Genomic DNA, 19,659 nt, shown 5'->3' with positions numbered 1-19,659 from the left:
GCTAAGGCCTACTATAGAGAAATGATACTTTCAGGAATCTATGCATTTCTTAGGACCCTCTTTGGTAGCGGGAAGCTTTTGCATCTATTGTGAGTTGGCATTTTTTAAATTTCTGTCCCTTGAAAGTTTTTTATTCGCTACTAACTCATGTACTGCGTATTAAAAATTGTTCAATTGGGTGTGCTGAGTTAGCTGCCTACATGTATTGGTGTTTATGTCAGCTTTATGAAATAATTTATATTCTGGTAAAACAAGAGTGCAGAAGTGATATTAAAGCTTAGCAACATGCCAAACACTGAACAAGGATCAACCTTTTTCTTTGTTTGTTTGATTTTACATAAGTATGGTTTAATGTACGTGATTACAAAGCTTGGGCTTCTATCTGTTTATGATTTGGATATTGTAGAAAGAACATTCTACAGGGTGCAAGGGACATCTAGGATCCAATTCAAGGGTGACGGGGTCCAAACATGTGAAGGTTTCTCTACTTACTTTTTCCCTGGTTCTGGCGGAGTTTGTAAGCAAGGGTACAACATGTTGAATCTTTTGATTCACAGAAAAAAATTGAGTTATCTCCATCTTGATTACAGTTCAATCTGAAACCCGTGAAGACTCTTACAACTAAGGAACATAAAAAGTCACATTTTGGTAATGCGTTTCATCTGTGTCGTGAAATCTTGCCTCTGACAAAACTTGTGGTGGATGCCAACATCCAATTCCGTTTGGGGAATGTAGATGCGTTCCAATTGGCAGATGGACTTCACTACACATGTTCGTGCGTAGGTCAGCTGACTGGTATGTATTGGTACAAATACAGACTTATGCGGCAGATCAGAATGTGTAAAGACTTGAAGCACTTAATATATTACCGCTTCAATACTGGACCGGTTGGGAAAGGACCTGGCTTTGGTTTCTGGGCGCCTATGTGGAGGGTATGGCTGTTCTTCCTTTGTGGAATTGTGCCTCTGTTGGAAAGGTGGCTTGGAAATTTATTAGCTAGGCAATTTGAAGGACGTCATTCTAAGGGAGTTGCCCAGACTGTAACTAAGCAACGTGTTGAGAGTCACTTCGACTTGGAACTTCGAGCTGCTGTTATGCATGACGTGCTTGATGCAATGCCAGGTAATTATCTTTTTTTCTGGCACAATGTTCTATTCATTCTACATGAACTAATATGTATGTCCTACCCTTTTTCGAATTATTTTTTGTCACCTTTTACTTATGTGAACTTTTATTTGCAGAGGGTATTAGGCAAAATAAAGCCAGGACTATCTTGCAGCACCTTAGTGAAGCAAGGCGCTGCTGGAAAGCTAACGCTCCTTGGAAGGTTCCTGGTCTACCTGTTCCTATTGAGAATATGATTCTTCGTTATGTCAAGTCAAGCAGATTGGTGGACAAATGTTGCCCACTACAATCGTGAGCTATTAGAAGAGGTGCCACAGTCGACAAGATTGTTTGTAGAAAGAATTTAGGAAGATCGACTCGTCTGTGGTTAAAGGCTGAACAGGTATTTAATTTATTATATTTTTTCAATGCTGGTTACTTTTGCTTATAATGAAGTCATTTTTACTACAAGTTTCTGTTTATTTACTTGTTCTCTCTAATTACAGGAGCGACAACACAATTATTTGAAGGATGGTCCATATGTCACACCACAAGAAGCTGTTGCTATTTACGCAACAACTGTGCATTGGCTAGAATCAAGGAAGTTCTCACCAATTCATTTCCCTCCTTTGTCCTACAAGCATGACACAAAGCTCCTCGTTCTTGCATTAGAGAGGCTGAAGGAATCATAGTACGACGTTGAGGTTAAACCAGTCACAAAGAGAGGAGTTAGGTCTCATCGAACAAGCCTATGCCAATCCTCATGAGGCGTTGTCACAAATAAACGTCACCTCCTTACACGGCATGCTTTTGAAGAGGTGAGTTAGTTTTCTCTCTGCATAATTTCGTAATTTGTGTGCTTAATATATAGAAGGCTTATGTGTTCTTTCTTTTGTGTGATAGGTTGGCATTGAGTTCATGGACCTGTACAGTTACCTGATTCCAGTGTACAAGATTGAGCCACTGGAAAAGATTACAGATGCATACCTTGACCAATATTTTTGGTACAAAGGGGACAAACGTCATCTCTTTCCCAATTGGATTAAGCCGACTCTGAACTTTTAGTGTATAAATAGTGTCAAGGTATCAATAACTTGCAAGGTATATGGGACACCAGTGATGGGCAGTGTGTAGTGATGCTGCAGATGAAGTTTGAGAAGTTCTTTGTAAAGATTGGATTGACTATGCTTAATAGGTAATACGCTGTCCGTGCTCCAAACTCATTACGGATGTGCACCATAGTTTTTTTGTTGATGTTGATGTGTATTGCTGTGTTTCTTTTGCAGGCTTTTGCGTTTGATTCTGGACCACAATATTGCTGATTACCTTACTGCTAAGAATAATGTTGTGTTATCTTACAAGGATATGAGCCACACTAACTTGTATGGTCTGATTCGTGGCCTTTAATTTGCCTTGTTTGTTGTTCAGTATTATGGACTCGTGCTGGATCTCTTGCTCCTTGGTTTGACTCGGGCGTGGGCCCTCCTCAGATGCCTAATAAATTCATTACTTTTGGGGATACGAAAGTTGAAACACGGAATCCAATCCAATTATATTCCCGATATATATAGATAGAGTGCACATTTTGTTTCGAAGATGCACGAGATTTTATCCAGCGGTATCTTACTGAACATCCTGATCCCAACAATGCAAACATGGTTGGGTATAACAACAAGAAGTGTTGGCCAAGAGATGCAAGAATGAGGCTCATGAAACATGATGTTAAGTTGTTTCTTCCCTTGGATGTTTGATCTTCATTGTTCTGTAGAATGTTCGTGATATTCATCTTTGTTTCTTTCTTTTGTTGTTTTTAGTTAACCTTGGGCGAAGTGTCTTCTGGGATATGAAAAATCGTCTTCCTCGAAGTATCACCACTTTGGAGTGGGAGAACAGTTTTGTTTCTGTATTCAGCAAGGACAATCCATATTTGCTCTTCAGCATGTAAGTGTTCTTTCCTTTGTTACTTCTCTCTTACATATTTGTAGTATTATCATCAGTTACTCATTTTGGTTGTCTGTGATAAAATTGATCTTACCTATTTGCACATGATGTCATGTTAAGCTTCTCAAGCTTAAGAATGCACTCCACATGGTCGCTCCTAATATTCAAATTTTTAGGTAGAAGACCAAAGCTGCTAGTGTTGTACATTACAACTCTGTCAATTCATAAGACATTGTTCTGTGATTTTGATGTGTACGAGAGACCTGAACCCAATCTTTCTTACCCTTGACTCGATAGAAAATCTTTTAGCTGCTTTAGAAAAACCAGACTGGCTATATCTACAAGGTTAGATAAGTCTCATTTGTTAGATTTGAGATCTGAATCTCAGAACAGAAATATTTTATGTTACACAGTTATATTACCTGCTTGGTGACTTGCTTATTCAGTTTGTATCTGTTTGTTGGCCATATGACTGTCTTACTTCACTTTTAGCTATATTATCAAATAACTCATTCACTTCTTTGGTGTAGGTGTGGATTTGAAGTACGGATACCGCCAAAGATGAGAATGACTCAAGAGGCTTTCAGCAATACAAAGGATGGAGTCTGGAATCTGCAGAATGAACAAACAAAAGAACGAACCACAGTTGCATTTTTACGTGTTGATGATGAGCACATGAAAGTATTTGAAAATCGTGTTAGGCAGATCCTTACGTAATCCGGGTCAACAACATTCACAAAAATTGTTAACAAGTGGCAAACAGCTCTTACAGGTACATGTGTTTGTCTCCTGATGTCCATTGCACGTGTTGCTTTATCCTGCCAGTTGATATAATTCTCAAGCTCGTGTAACCTTGGTGTCCAACTTCTTTTTGGCAGGTCTTATGACATATTTCCGAGAAGCAACTGTGCATACCCAGGAACTACTATATTTGCTGGTCAAGTGTGAGAATAAAATTCAAACTCGTATCAAGATTGGGCTAAATTCAAAAATGCCTAGCAGGTAAAACACCCTGTTATTACACTCATGGTCAAAGTAATTTTTTATCTGTATACAATGTCTTGGATTAATAGTATCTTAATATTGAACATTTTTCTATATCTGTTCAGATTTCCTCCTGTCATTTTCTGCACGCCGAAAGGAGGCCTTGGTATGTTATCGATGGGTCACATATTGATTCCACTAAGTGACCTTAGATACAGTCAACAAACAGATGTTGGGGTAACTCATTTCAGAAGTGGTATGAGTCATGAAGAGGACCAGCTAATCCCAAATCTTCATCGTTACATACATGTATGATTCTCGAACCTAATTCTACCTGTGGATGTTACCGGTTTGCTTATAGATCTCAGATGGATAATCCTAATATCAATGTTTCGACAGCCATGAGAGAGTGATCATAGATTCACAACGTGTTTGGCCGAGTATGCATTGAAGAGGCAGGAGGCACAGTCCCAGAACAGGTGCTTAACTCTTGAGGATCTTGAGGTGAGGTTTTTCATTGTTACCTTTGGAGCTTAAGATGGTGTATCTTTGTAGGTGCCCTATCCTGTTCTAGGTAAAACCTGCACTGGCAGCATTTTACCGCACTGTACATGATTCTTGACGTTAGATTCTTTTCTCTAAACAGTGCAGGATTCTTGGGATAGGGGAATACCTCGAATCAATACTCTGTTTCAAAAGGATCGGCACACTCTGGCAAATGACAAGGGATGAAGAGTGCGTACTGTCTTTAAGCACTATCCACACGATGGGAAATTGTGGAATTTGAATAACTACAGGATGGATGTTATCCAGGCACTTGGAGGAGTAGAGGGTATTCTGGAGCATACCTTGTTCAAGGGAACATAGTAAGTTCCAGTTACTTTCTTTTCGGTTTTGATCTACTACTACGTTAAAGGGAACCGATTAACTCTATTAGATAAACAACCTGAGCATGTAGCATTGCCTTTCATAGGACAATCTATTTTAACATGCCTAGTCTTACTAGTCACAATTCTGTGAGTTATGTGAGGATGTCCATTGTCTTCTAAGCCTTTTAGAAGGAGCTGTGCCATTTGCGATATTAGAGGTCTTCGTTTGCAGTTCTCCATATTATAAAGTATAAAATCACGAGGTGCAGTCTCTCTCGATCTTGTGATGAACTTAAACTATTGTCATGTGTTTCAGCTTTCCAACTTGGGAAGGTCTTTTCTTGGAGAAAGCATCTGGTTTCGAGGAGTCTATGAAATACAAGAAGCTGACCAATGCTCAGAGATCTGGGCTTAACCAAATACCCAATCGTAGGTTTACCCTTTGGTGGTCACCTACCATAAATCGTGCTTATGTGTATGTGAGTTTCCAGGTTCCATTAGACCTGACGGGTAATATTCATGCATGGAAAGATTCCCACTCTGGGGATATCTTTGATTCAGATATTCTGTGCTCATTTGTGGCAAAAGGTACACGAGAGTGTAGTTATGGATCTGTGCCAAGTTTTAGATCAAGAGTAAGATGCACTGGAAATAGAAACTGTGCAGAAGGAGAAATCATCCAAGGAAGAGTTATAAGATGAATAGTTCCCGTGCTTATATTCTTCTCTTTTGCTGCCCATTGGTGGCCTATGTCGGAGCCTGTCAGAATAATTCCCTAGAAATTTCATTCGTCAATTGTCGATGGGTTTTCCTTGACAATATTTCATAAAAATCGTTCACAAAAATTGCATTTTCGTAAATAAACATTTCCCAAAAATTGATTCCGAATGTAGAAGAAAATAAACATTAGTTGTTCACACTTCGGAGTAAGAAGAAAATGCTAGTACAGGTTTAGGAAGGAGACTGCATCCAGTCAAGTTGTCGAGGAGTGGACTTTGACCAATTAGGCTGAATCCAAGTGCAGTTTGAATGCCATCCCTTGGTGCCATATATATTCTTAGCAGACTGCACAACACCACCAAAAGAGTGATAACTTCCAGTTTCAAGCGAATAGTATAATATCCCTTCACAATCCAACCATAATCTCGGGAAATATACTTTGTTCTCCATCTGACTATATGGAGGAGCAATTGCTGAGAAACACAGGATGTCACTGATGAACAACATATGCTTTCCCAGACTTTCAACTTGAACCCATTTGAATAGAGAAAAGTCCCTTCTAAAGATTCTAAGTGACAATCCTAATTTTACCAGTAAGAGATCTTTTCCGCACTCCACCAAGAAACTTGATACGAGTCATTAAACTGTCCACTAGGTTCTTCCACCTGATACCTGTTATCAGTAAAATTACATTTTCCTAAAGTTCCCTCATAACCCACAGAAAAGAAGTCCCCATGAAACAAAGTTTGAGTGTTACGCAATGGCGAATACTTTTCAACATTACGATCATCATAAATATGCCATTCTTGTTCGCCTCTTCTATTCAAGTAGATGGTGACAGAAGTATTCAAGTCAGTAGCATCAATTCCGAAGACGATACAGTCTGAAGTAGTCGGTAAGGATGAGAAAGAGATGTCGGAAAGGTAATGACACCCTGGAAAATCTGGAAGTATGATGGTCTCTCCTGTGAAGGGATTGTAAAAGAATAATTTTTTCTCTCCGGACATTAGTAGCCAACCCCCTCTTTGAAAACGGATTGTAGCACCTACTAGCAATTCAGAAAACTTCATGAGGTAGTTCTCATTATTATGCAGCGGGTTCACCAAATTATAGATGGCAGAGCTGGTATCTCTAGGGAACACCAGCCATGGTGATAAATATGTTGTTTCTAAGGTCTTAGTAGAGGAAAGGAATCCAGGCTTTACTACAGGCAACATCTCTCGATTTGCTTTACTGGCCGAACGAAAATGTACGTAATCCAACGGATGAAGATAACTTGCTATAAACTTCACCATGTCCTCATTAAGGATGCCACAAACTCTTTCTTCTTCTAACTGACGTTCATTTTGCGTTATATTATGATTTATTTCACCATGAATAGCATTCTCGTTATAACTAACCTTCCTTCTTTTCTTGCCCCCTTTATGCTCTATGTAGTTTTTCTCGCCTAACATACCTTCCTTTCTTCCCCATCCATTAGGCAACATGATCCAATCTTGCAAGAAGAACGATGTTGGCATCTTTGTCTCCGGCAAGGTAACAGAGTCATTAGTGGTTTCTACATCAAATTTGTACAACCCCATATCTTCAGGAAGAGTGTAGTACAAACAACCCCTGGCAAGTCCCAACTCGGCAGCTGAGCATGAACAACTTGTTCTAGTTCCAACAAAGAGAACATGATCACCGAGATTCTGCACCACCTTCCACTCCATCAAAGAAAAATCTAATCTGGTTACAAGTATTGAGGTTACTACCTTCTGAAATCCCCTTTCATTGGAATTTATTTCTATCCGATAAAGTTCATTGTGACATTCCACAAAATATGCTAGCCACAGAGAATCGTCCCTTGCTCCTTGAAATGCAAAAGTGCAAAAACTTACCTGGAACGGCATTATAAAAAGCGCCAAACTATATTCATCATTAGTTCCAATTTGATGCCGCTTTTCGATCTCTAAGTGATTTTTGTTCTGACCCATGGCATATAACTTTCCTTTAAAGCACTGGAGGGACATAAATTCGCGTCTGCTTAAAATATCTCCAGACAACAATTGTGTTCTCCATTGTTTGTCTCCAGGTTGGCAAAATAGGAAGACGTGCTCAATCAGATCATTTTCATATTTATGCAAAAATAAAAACAGAACTATTGGATCTTTATCGCCAACTCGTGGAGGAGACGACAACACACAATCAATGATGCTAAATTCATCAGGTTTATTCACCCAGTAACGTAAACTTGGTAACTGAATTGTCTCTAGTGTTGTCGGATTCCACAAAAAACAATCCCCATATTTCCAATTCCGGTTATCAACAATATCATCATCATCATCATCTTTCTCGCTACATAAAATAATCAACCAACCTTGATGAGAAGGTTTCTGCCAAAAAGTTTTCCTACTTAACTCAGGTATGCACATTCTATAACTTGTGTTATTTGGTTCAAAAATATTATAAAAATCTTGATTTTCCTTATTTCCAATTCTGTATAGATTGGCTATTGATATCATCTTTTGAAGTACATAGAATAATCAACCAACCTTGATGAGAATGTTTCTGCCAAAAAGATTTCCTACGTAACTCGGGTATGCACATTCTGTAACTTGTGCTATTGGGTTCAAAAATATTATAAAAAGCTTGATTTTCATTACGTTCACCATATGGGAAAACAAGCAAAGGGTACAGATGCCTTTGATGATCCTAAAGCTGCCGTTTTCTCCATGACAGAGTAGTTCCTGACTTAAGGTACTGAAAACCAGTCAAAGTGTGTAACTCTTAAAAGCATTCCTTCAAAGAAGTTGTAATATTTAGGGTTTCGTTTAGCAGGAGTTGCCCTAAATGTTCGTGAACTTTTTTGTTTTGATCGGAAAAACATAGAATTATAAACAGATATAGGCCTGATTTTCAACCCGATAGACAACCATAGGCCTGTTTTATTCGAATTTGCAAATCTAGGCCTTCATCCATGTTTCCATCCAAAATCGTTTCTTTTATCAATTACTCGGTCAACAAGGTCAATTTCTCATCAGATGAGATGAGTTAATGACGCGCAATTACCCATTTGCTCTCTATAAACGTGTAACCATCTTGGTGTTTGATCGTATTCTAGTATTAATCCCAGAAACAATCAACGGCTCATATTAGACAAAAGGTAGATAGTAGCCACGTGTATATCTTATTTATGCTATCCAACGGCTTACACTATACAGAATTATTAGTTGCCACGTGTAATGATATTATCCACATATCTTGTTCGAGCACATCTCTATGAGATCTAACGTCCGGGCGCTTTAGTCTTATTGGTTTTATCACCAAAACCAACCGAAGATAATCATTTTCTTTTTCGTTTTTCTCTTTCTTTCTCATCTTCTTCTGCTGGGTGTTGGTGAGTTTTGATTCAGAGAATGAGTTGATCAAACAGTATAGGTGTCAAGGAGATGGTGTCGTTACAAATCATGATGAAGAATAATTAGGGATTGTTAGGGTTTTCGATTGAGGCGATAAAACAGAGAGAGAAGCAGAATTAGGGTTAGGGTTTCTTGAGATGTCCGAGAGTTATGTGGAATTAAAGATGTATCAGATAATTGTTGGGTGGGTTTGTTGAACTGAGAATTGGAGTGAGTTTCCGATTAGGGGACAGTTGCTTGTCTAGCAGAAATTAAGGGACGGGTGTTGTTGAATCAGATTAAGCCAATGAAGAAATCAATTCAATTGCAATGGAGTTGTTGGTGAAAGCTGAGAATTGAAATTGTGCTGCTACAGGATGGAATTCAACTTCGAGATATCAGAAGATATGATTGAATTAAGATGAATTGGTGATGGCGATGAACAGATCGGGGAAACTGGTTCTGGTGGTCATGTGTTCTTGTGGGTAATAGATGAGAAAGAGATGTATAATTTCAGGTGTAGTTCTTGTGGTGGTACATGAGTGAATGAAATGATTGCAGGCAGATGTTGTTGAAGATGGGTTCCTGTTGCTATTGATGCAGAGTAGTGTATTGGTGGTGCCGTGTGTTCGGTTATCATGGGTTGTGGCAGAATTTTGAAGCCAAGAAGGTAAAGCAAAATGCTGTGGCGATTGTTTATTATTGCAGGGAACAATTCTGCAGCTGTGTTTGAGTAGTTCGATGATTGATATTTGAGTGGTAATGGACAAGACCACACAGGGAAGTATAGCTGGAGTATTGTGATTGAATGAATGGGTTATACTCATGGGGGTTCTGGTAGAGTTTTTGTGGGGTGGTGAATGGTATTTGAATGAGCTAAAATGGATTAGATGCATGTTATGTTTGAGCAGGAAGTGTGGTGAGTATGTCTGGAGCAATGAATTAACGTATTTCTGCAATGAGCAAAGAAATGGGTTCTGCTGTTCAAAGAGGGGTTCTCATTGATTTGATGCTGCAGGAAACTGGTGGGTGTTGTGTAGGTGGAATTGCAGCTAAATTTGAATCTTGAACGGGGTTGTGGTTTGTTTACTGGCTGAGCTAGCTGCAAAAGACGAGGTGGAAATTCAGATGGAGTAGAATCTGATTACGGTAGATGAAACTGGTGATGAGCAAGGTTATGAAGAATACAACAAAAACAGTTTGGCCATGAACTGGTGGGTGTTGGAATTGCAGTTAAGTTATGCTGAGAATGGAAAGTGAAACGGTGGTGATTACAGTGTAAGAAATGACTTGAGATAAAACTGCAAGTAGATGTATGCTAGGAGATGAAACTGTGCAGGGAAGGAGTGATAAAATGGCTTGAAATTATGGTCGGAAAATGACCAGAAAATGGTCAGAACTTGCCAAAATCCAGTCCTGGCGAGTTGATTCAGTGAGTCGAGTAACTGATTCAGATGGTGACGTGTACACATGGTGACGTTTACTGATAGGCCTGTCAATGGAAGAATATCCGTCGGATATTCAGAAATCCGATATCCGACAGGTTAAGCACTATCGGATATTCGATATCCGGTAATATCCTATAAGATATCAAAATCAGATATCGATTCTGATAGGCTAAGCTATCGAATATCGGATATTTATCCGATAATATCCGGTTATGAAAAAAAATGTTAAAAACCCTTTAAAACATGTTCATAATTGAAATTTAAGTTCAATTTTTCAAACACTTCATATCGGATATCGGATATTAGGGTAAATCACAAATAAATCATGAATATGGTTAGGGTAAATCACAAATAAATCCATGTTCTATCGGATATCGGATATTAACCAAACGGATAGAGCCTAATCCGATTCCAATAGGTTAAGGAAGAAATATCCGATAAATATATGTATCCGATATCCGATAAAACGGATAAAATCCTATAGGATCCCGAATACTCGGAAATGGATTTCGGATATCAGACATATATTGACAGGCCTATTTACTGATGGTGACGTGTACAAACCTTAACGTTAATAAGAAACTCAATGATTTGAGGGCTTAAAAGTATTTTTACCTTGCACTAACGGTGCCAAAAAGGTGGATAACCACCATTAGTCGTTTTTTCAATAAAACGGTCAAAACCGGCCTAGTTTTGTAACTTTTAAATAAACAGGCCTATTGTTGTCACCCTAAAAAAACAGGTTTATATCTGTTTTTCACCCAAAAATATATTCGTAAACTTGGTTGCTGCCAAGATATGTGTATTTATAGAAGAGGGACGCCAAGATGCCGGCGGCCAACCCCGGTATATTGATGCCAAGAAAAACTTATTTCACTGTATAGAGAATTCCTTTCTTTCTTGATGGTGACTCTTTACATACGCTGCCAAGACTAGTTATGAAAAATGAATAAGGGACGTCATAAGTCTTTGAAATATGCCTAAACCTTATTGATTTGTCGTATAATAATTTCCAAGGTTCAATACCAAAATCAATATGTGAGATTTCTCCTCTTCGGCAACTTATAGTAAACAAAAATAACATAACATGCAGGAACCATTCCAAGTTGCATCACGAAGCTTCAAAAGCTTAGCATTTTTCATGCTCATGAAAACTCTATTGGTGGTAATGTTTGAGTAACAACTTTGATCAACGAATTAAACTTAGATGCATTATTCTCAAATAGACTAACGGTAGTTATAGATCAACACGTACATTTATCGAATGTTAATCTAAAGGTTCTAGTGATGGGTTCATGTAATTTAAAAGAATTAGTCCATCATTTCATCTGTAAATTAACTAATCTTTTTTATGTAGACAGACAGAACTACTAGATATTATGATAAAAGAGAATTGTATTATTGAATGAGATGATTTACATTGAGAACCCATAAGGTATATATAGTGATACCATAACTTGGTATGCAAGACTAATACTTGTAAATCAATTCATACTAAATATATCAAACGCTAAATATAGCTCTAAATACTAAAACTTTCCATATAATATTTGTATACTCTAACACCCTCCCTCAATCTCATGGGGATTGGAAAAACCGCATGAGATTGGCCATAAAAGTTGTTAATGAAGTGCGGTGCCAATAAACGCCCGAAAAGTATAAGAAGATGCGCGTCACCATTAAAAAGAATATCGATTCGGAGAACCGCCAAGCGAAAATAACATAACCATTGATGGAGCATATAAGAACCATCTATAAGAGAAAAGAGAAGGAAATTTGACAAAGAATGGATATGATAGGTGTTGGTTAGGCCTAAGTAGCTGTCGGGCTCGGGGCTTGGAAAGTGGAGTTTTGACGTTTAAGATGGAGTGGACGCTATAATGTGGTGGTCGGAAAGATTAGATGAAGGAGGCTATGGTGAAGATTCTTGGTGCCCTGAGGATGATTGAAGACGAGGAACTAAGTTGGTTCTGTTGTAAGGGTTAAGAAACAAAGAAGTGATGAGATAAGAGGGTTACTGTACGAAAGAAGCGCGAAGGCTTGCTTCTTTTTACTGTTTTACGAAAAGGAAAAATAATAGAAAAGTTAAGAAGGAAAGTGATAGATGGGATCAATTAATTAATTGATAAGAGGAATGGAGTACTGATTGTAGAAGTAGGATTTGACCATGCGAAGAAGTAGGGTCCTGGACGAACAGTAGGGAGATGAGAAGGGATGATGTCTACGGACAGACACAAGGAGCCGATGTGATAATGGAATTATTATAGGTTGAGCGGGGGCTTAGGATTAATAATATAATATGGAAAGAAATAAACAATGAATAAGAGAAGGGGGTACTGTATACGTAGGGAGATGTGTGTATACTACGACGTAAGCAACACAGATGGAAAAGAAAGCAAGTGGGACGAAAACAGCTGGGAAAAGTGGAGATGGAACAGATAAAGAGGAGAATGGACGAAGCTCTGATTCGGCTCGAAAGTTCATCCGTAAAGTAAAAGAAGAATCGGGAGAATGGATGAAGATGGTGTCCATGAGGAGAACTTCAAGAGAAAATAGGAGAGAAAGGTTTTGTAGATGATAAACCTAAAAAAATAAAAAACCTAATAAGAAAAACTAATCATATAGCAGGGGAGAAAAGATCCGGCGGACGGTAGCATTGAAGGCTACCGCCGCCGGTTAGAAAAGAAAACGAAGTGGGCAACAGGTCCGGATCGAACCTTCTGATACCAAGACAGAACTACTAGATATTATGATAAAAGTGAATTGTATTATTGAATGAGATGATTTACATTGAGAACCCATAAGGTATATATAGTGATACCATAACTTGGTATGCAAGACTAATACTTGTAAATCAATTCATACTAAATATATCAAACGCTAAATATAACTCTAAATACTAAAACTTTCCATATAATATTTGTATACTCTAACATATACTTGTCTCAAAATCACTTAATAGGACCTATTCCTTCTTGTCTTTCCAAACTAAAAGAACTAGAAATCTTAAAATTTTCCAAACAACAAATTTTCAGGTTCGATTCCCCATTCTACATGTTCAAAAGATTTAGGATCTAAACTTCGATTAATTGACATCTCAAATAACAAGTTATCAAGGTACTCTACCTACTAGTATAGAGTATTGCATGGCTCTCGAGTCTTTAAACCTTGGCACCAACAGTCTAGCAGGAAACGTTCCAAGCGAGCTTGGACGAGTAAAAAAGCTCATGTATCTGCAATTACAGGACAACAATCTCGGTAGTAATATCCTTAATGTCATCACTAAGCTTCGGAACTTGGAAGTTCTCAACTTAGGGAATAACCACTTTGGAGGCAGTATACCCACTGACATTTGTTCACTCAATAGCGTATATATCATTTCTCTGAGGTCAAACAAGTTTAATGGGTCAATCCCAGAAGAAATTAATCATTTGCAACAACTTCAAATATTAGACAATTTCTCTGGACATTTTCCTAAAGTTTTAGGGGAGTTCTGGAGGGGATCGAGTGACAGTTATTTTCTTGAACCCGACGTCCATTATGATATTGAATTAGATACAGTGATCAAAGGGGTCATGCAACAACTTGAGAAGTGTAAGAACAAGAGAGTCTCCAGCTCACCATCCAGCTCAGGTTACAACTCAGATAGTTAGTTAGAGTTGTTATATTCTAAACCTGTAATATTGAGACAGCTGTACTGTGACAACTCACTCTTAACTGTAGTTTCTACCTTTCTTTCTGTAACTGATACTATAAGTATCACTCTTTCTCTGTGTAAGTTTCTTAACAGATTCAATACAACAAAACATTGTTCCTACATGGTATCACATACCAAGAGTGGAATTTCAATTTCCAACACAAAAATCTGAATAACTCGATCCTTACAACCTTGTTCTTGAGCAATCATGCCTAAAACCACCAATAATTCTAGTTCTTCCGCTGCAAATCAATCAAATTCACACAATAACAACAACATCAACACCAACAACAACATCCCTAACCTAAACTCATCTGTTTTTCCACCTCTTACTGGTTCTCCATTGATGAATCAGTCACAACCACCACCAAATTCACCACAACCACCACAATATCAATCTATTTTTTGTTGTCCACAACTTCCGTTTCAGAACATCTCAAATTTTGTTTCAACAAAATTCGATGGATCTAATTTTTTGGTATGGAGAGATCAACTTTCGTCGATCTTGATTAGCACCAACTTATACGGTCTTGTAGATGGATCTATTCTTCAACCGCCTTAGTTTTTGATGCAGAACAATGTTCAAACACTTAATCCGCAGTTTCTTGAATGGCGTTCAATGGATCAATTTGTAAGTTCTTGTATAAATGCTACAGTTTTACCTTCTTTTGCTTCAGAATTACTTGGAAAAGCTTATGCTAAAGCAAAATGGGATCATCTTTCAAGAATATTCACTCAACAATTTTTTGCAAGAAAATCTCAGTTGAGATCTCAACTTCATACAATCAAGAGAGGTAATAGCTCTATCTTTGAGCTTCTTCAACAAATCAAGTCATCTTCAGATTCATTGGCTGAAATAGGTGAACCTGTTACTGATGAGGATTTAGTTATGTACACACTCTCTGGTTTGGGAAGATAATTTGCTCATTTTGTTATTACTGTTCAAAATCGAGAAACACCTCTTGTTTTCTCTAAGCTTAGAGCTAGACTAATCCATCATGATCAGTGGCTCAAAGATCAAGATCAAGAACCTTACTCTCCTCTCATTGTTGATCCGACTAATTCTGCATTTTTTATGCGCAAATTTACCAATTCTCAACATTCTACTGGAAGTTCTTCCTCATCTCCTAGAAGTTCACATACATTATCAACTTACAGAGATACTGGTAATTCATCTTCTACTCCTAGTAATGGTGGTTCCACATCTCAAAGAGGTGAATTTAATCCACATCAGAGAGTTGACTATTCAACTATTTCATGTCAAATCTGCAACAAGTTGGGTCACTTTGCCAGTAGATGTAGATTTAGGTATTCTATAAGCAAGAAGCAATCAACTCCACCAGTTCAAAAAGCTTTTGCTGGAATGGAACTTTCAACACCAACTTTTAATCCATGGACTTCTTCTACACATACTTCATCTGGTGCTGGAGAGTGTTCTACTTCATCTGGACATTGGAGTTCAAATGATACTGGTCCAGTATGGATTCGTGACTCAGGTGCTACCAGTCACATGACAAATGACTCTTAAATTCTCACTACTCAAGAGGAATTCACTGGTTAAGAGCAAGTTATGATTGGTGATGGTAAGTTATTACCAATTTCCTTAACTGGTTCTTCTATATTAGTTCCTACTACTAGCTCAAATTCTTTTGTGTTGGATAAGGTTCTATTTGTGCCAAGTATAAACATAATCTTCTTTCAATTGCAAAATTTACAGCTGATAACCAGTGCTCTTTTGAATTATTTCCTTGGGGCTATGAAATCAAGTCCATTCACAATAAATAAGTTTTAGCCAGAGGAGTTGGACAAAACAACTTATATCCACTACAAGCATCAACAAGAAAGCTTCTTCAGTCAGCTCACCAGCTTTCTTTTCATTCTATTGTGGCATCTCCAGATATTTGGCATCAAAGGTTAGGCCATCCAGCTCAGAAAATTCTAAAAAAACTTGAATCATCTGCAATAATCAGAGTCTCCAGCAAGAAATTTGATTTTGTATGTGCTTCATGTCAGATGGGAAAAAGTGTATGTTTACCTTTCAAAGTTTCTAGTTCAATTTCTAATAAACCTTTGGATTTGATCCATTGTGATATTTGGGGACCATCTCCCATTCAATCTACTCTAGGATATACGTATTACATTTTGTTTGTAGATGACTACAACAAGTTTACTTGGATGTATCCAATGAAATGTAAGTCTGATAGTCTGTCTTGTTTCAAACTTTTTAAGCAATCAATGGAAAAATTGTTGGATTCACAAATTAAAGAGTTTCAAACTGATGGAGCTTATGAGTTGGTTAAGGGAGTTTTTAGATCTTTTCTTGATTCCAATGGTATTTCTGTGAGAATTTCTTGCCCTAATATCCATCAACAAAATGGAGCTGCCGAGAGAAAACACAAACATGTTACAGAAATGGGTAACACATTGTCTTTTAGAGCTTCTCTTCCAAAAAGATTTTGTTTGATTCATTCTTAACAGCTTCTTACCTTATAAATAGGACTCCAACAAAGGTCTTAGATTATAAATGTCCTTATGAAGTCTTATTTGGCAAGCTCCCCAACTATGCTTTTCTGAAGGTCTTTGGTTGTTTGTGCTTCCCTAACATTGCACATACTAGAAAGGACAAGTTGAGTCCAAAATCAACTCCTTGTGTCTTTCTAGGTTACAGTCCTATCATAAAGGGTATAGGTGCTATGATCCATACACTCGTAAGGTTCATACAACTGTTCATGTGATATTTAATGAACTTGTATTTTCATATAATAATTCTACTGGGCAGAAATTGGTAATCTCAGATAACGTGCACACTGAAGATGGTTTGATTAATCCTTCTTGAACTGGCATTTCTACTTCTTCAGATACTTCAACTTTTGGTAATGTCACCACTAATACTTCTCCAGCTCAGGTATCCTCAGCATATTTTGATGATATGAATGATTCTAGTAATAATTCCACTAGCATACATACTAGGTCTAAGTCTGGCATCAACAAGTCAAAACCTCTGGATTCAAATTTTGTTGATCATAGTCATATTAAACACCCAATTCTTGTTGCCTTTAATGCTATTATAGAATCTTTAGAAGAGCCCAAAACTTTTCAACAAGCTTGTAAGCTTCCACAATGGGTTCAGGAAATGAAGAATGAACACAATTCTTTATATGAGAATGACACTTATGAGCATGTACTCTATCAACCTGGTATGAATGTCCTTGGATGTAAGTGGGTCTATAAGACCAAAATTAAAGCTAATGGTACTCTAGATATATTTAAATCAAGGTTAGTGGCAAAAGGTTATCATCAAGTTGATGGAGTAGATTATGAGGAGACCTTTAGTCCTGTGGTTAAAGCCACAACTATTAGATGTGTCTTAAGTCTTGCTTTACAGCATAAATGGAGTATGAGATAATTAGATGTATCAAATGCTTTCTTGCATGGCACTCTTACTGAAGATGTTTACATGGAACAACCTCCAGGGTTTGTGTCTTCTGAATTTCCTTCTCATGTTTGTCATTTAAAGAAATCTCTTTATGGGCTAAAACAAGCTCCAAGGGCTTGGTTTGATAAATTCAATGGATTTCTTCTTTCTTATGGTTTTACTCAGTCAGTTTGTGACCATTCCATGTTCTTCTTCAGCAAGTCAGGTATAAAAATTATCTTATTGATATATGTTGATGATATCATACTTGTGGGTAATTCTGACAATCATTTGACTTCATTTATTTCATCACTGAAGACTCAATTTTCTATGAAGGACATAGGACCTCTGTCTTATTTTCTGGGTATTGAGGCTCAGCTAGATACTTCAACAAATTCTTTGCTTCTTACCCAAAGTAAGTACTCTATTGAATTGCTCAAGAAGTTTGACATGTTGGAGTGTAAACCCTGTAAATCTCATATTTCTCAAAGAATAAGGGCTTATTTATATGATGGGACTCTACTTGAAAATCCTGCTTATTACAGAAGTCTTGTTGGTGCTCTGTAGTATCTCACACTTACTAGGCCTGATGTGAGTTTTGCTGTCAATTATGTTGCTCAATTCATGCATCAGCCTAATGACGTTCATTTGCGACTAGCTAAGAGGATTTTGAGGTTTATCAAGGGATCTTTAGTTACTGGTATTACTCTTGTTGGAGGAGATTGCTCTAACATCACTGCCTTCACTGATAGCGATTGGGCAGGTTTCCCTACCACTGGTTACTGTGTATTTCTTGGTCAGAATATGGTTGCTTGGTCTTCAAAAAAACAACCTACTCAATCCCACTCCTCAACTGAGGCTGAATATAAGGCATTATCTGTAGATGCATCTGAGATTAGATGGATTTCTTACATTATGGATGAATTAGAAGCTCCTATTAAATATCCTTGCACTATGTTCTGTAGTAATATTGGTGCAGGATGTTTATCTGCAAATCCAATTTGCCATGCCAGAACCAAACATGTTGAGTTGGAGTATCACTCTGTCAGGAGTTTGGTTATGATTGCTTTTCTGATAGTTAGATATGTTCCTTCCTTGTAGAATATTGCTGGCTTATTCACCAAAGGGTTATCTAAACAACTGTTCATCAGATTACAAGGAAAACTTTTACACTTTGACAGTGTTCAGTTTGAGGGGGCCTGTAAGAACAAGAGAGTCTCCAGCTCAGCATCCAGCTCAGGTTACAACTCAGATAGTTAGTTAGAGTTGTTATATTCGAAACCTGTAATATTGAGACAGTTGTACTGTGACAACTCACTCTTAACTGTAGTTTCTACCTTTCTTTCTGTAATTGATCATACTATAAGTACCACTCTTTCTCTGTGTAAGTTTCTTAACAGATTCAATATAACAAAACACTGTTCCTACAAGAAGATATGTAACTGCATCTCGGGTATTGATCTATCTGGTAACAAGCTTGATGGAAGCATACCAAGAGAGATATGTATGTTACAGGGACTTGCAATGCTTAATTTGTCTCATAATGGCTTCTCGGAAAATATCCCTTCAAGTATCGGAAATATGTCTATTCTAGGGTCTTTGAATTTGAGTTTTAATAGACTATATGGACCTATCCCAAAATCTTTGACATCAATCGACTTTCTTGGAGTTATCAACTTATCCTATAATAAGTTGAGTGGCAGGATTCCAACTGGATCTCACTTTGACACATTGGGTGTTGATGGTTGGGCTTTCATTGGGAATGATTTATTATGTGGAGAACCTACTGAGAAAGTTCGCGATGGTGATCGGATTATCAACAAAAATACTACTGAAGAAGTTGATGAAGAGGATGCAAATGAGAGAATATTGTTTTACGGTGTTGTTGTTTTAGGAACTGGAGTTGGATTTTGGGGTCTATTCTTGGTTTTGTTTCTGAGAAAAGAAAAATGATGGTTTTCATACTGGAGATTTGTAGATTGTGTTGCAGTTAGAGTAATAACTTGTGTTCGGAGATAAATAATCGTAATATACCAATATATACATGTGCTCTTGTTTTTAAGTTGTAACTTTTTGTATATTGGATATTTTTATCGCAGTT

The 19,659-nt window shown here is 37.6% G+C and overlaps 1 protein-coding gene and 1 pseudogene across 1 annotated transcript; both read left to right on the top strand.

Moving 5' to 3' along the window:
* Positions 1-285: 285 nt before the first annotated feature.
* On the top strand, positions 286-5,677 carry LOC113351368 (annotated as a pseudogene).
* A 7,915-nt stretch (positions 5,678-13,592) lies between these two features.
* Positions 13,593-17,549, top strand: LOC113351367. Its single transcript, XM_026595368.1, has 7 exons — positions 13,593-14,079; positions 14,170-14,220; positions 14,800-15,029; positions 15,150-15,639; positions 16,041-16,168; positions 16,373-16,559; positions 17,002-17,549. The coding sequence occupies exons 1-7, from the start codon at positions 13,593-13,595 to the stop codon at positions 17,547-17,549; spliced, it is 2,121 nt and encodes a 706-aa protein (XP_026451153.1).
* The last annotated feature ends 2,110 nt before the right edge of the window (positions 17,550-19,659 follow it).

This window comes from Papaver somniferum, chromosome 2 (assembly GCF_003573695.1).
Source record: "Papaver somniferum cultivar HN1 chromosome 2, ASM357369v1, whole genome shotgun sequence".
NCBI classification, from domain to species: Eukaryota; Viridiplantae; Streptophyta; class Magnoliopsida; order Ranunculales; family Papaveraceae; genus Papaver; species Papaver somniferum.
This window is presented reverse-complemented; position numbering and strand designations above follow the sequence as displayed.

Coding starts and splice junctions, on each gene's coding strand:
- LOC113351367 (XM_026595368.1), top strand. CDS start 13,593: ATGGCTCTCGAGTCTTTAAACCTTGGCACCAACAGTCTAGCAGGAAAC. Junction 15,030..15,149: donor CTGTTACTGATGAGGATTTA/GTTATGTACACA, acceptor CATCATGATCAG/TGGCTCAAAGATCAAGATCA. Junction 15,640..16,040: donor AGTATGGATTCGTGACTCAG/GTGCTACCAGTC, acceptor TGGCATCTCCAG/ATATTTGGCATCAAAGGTTA.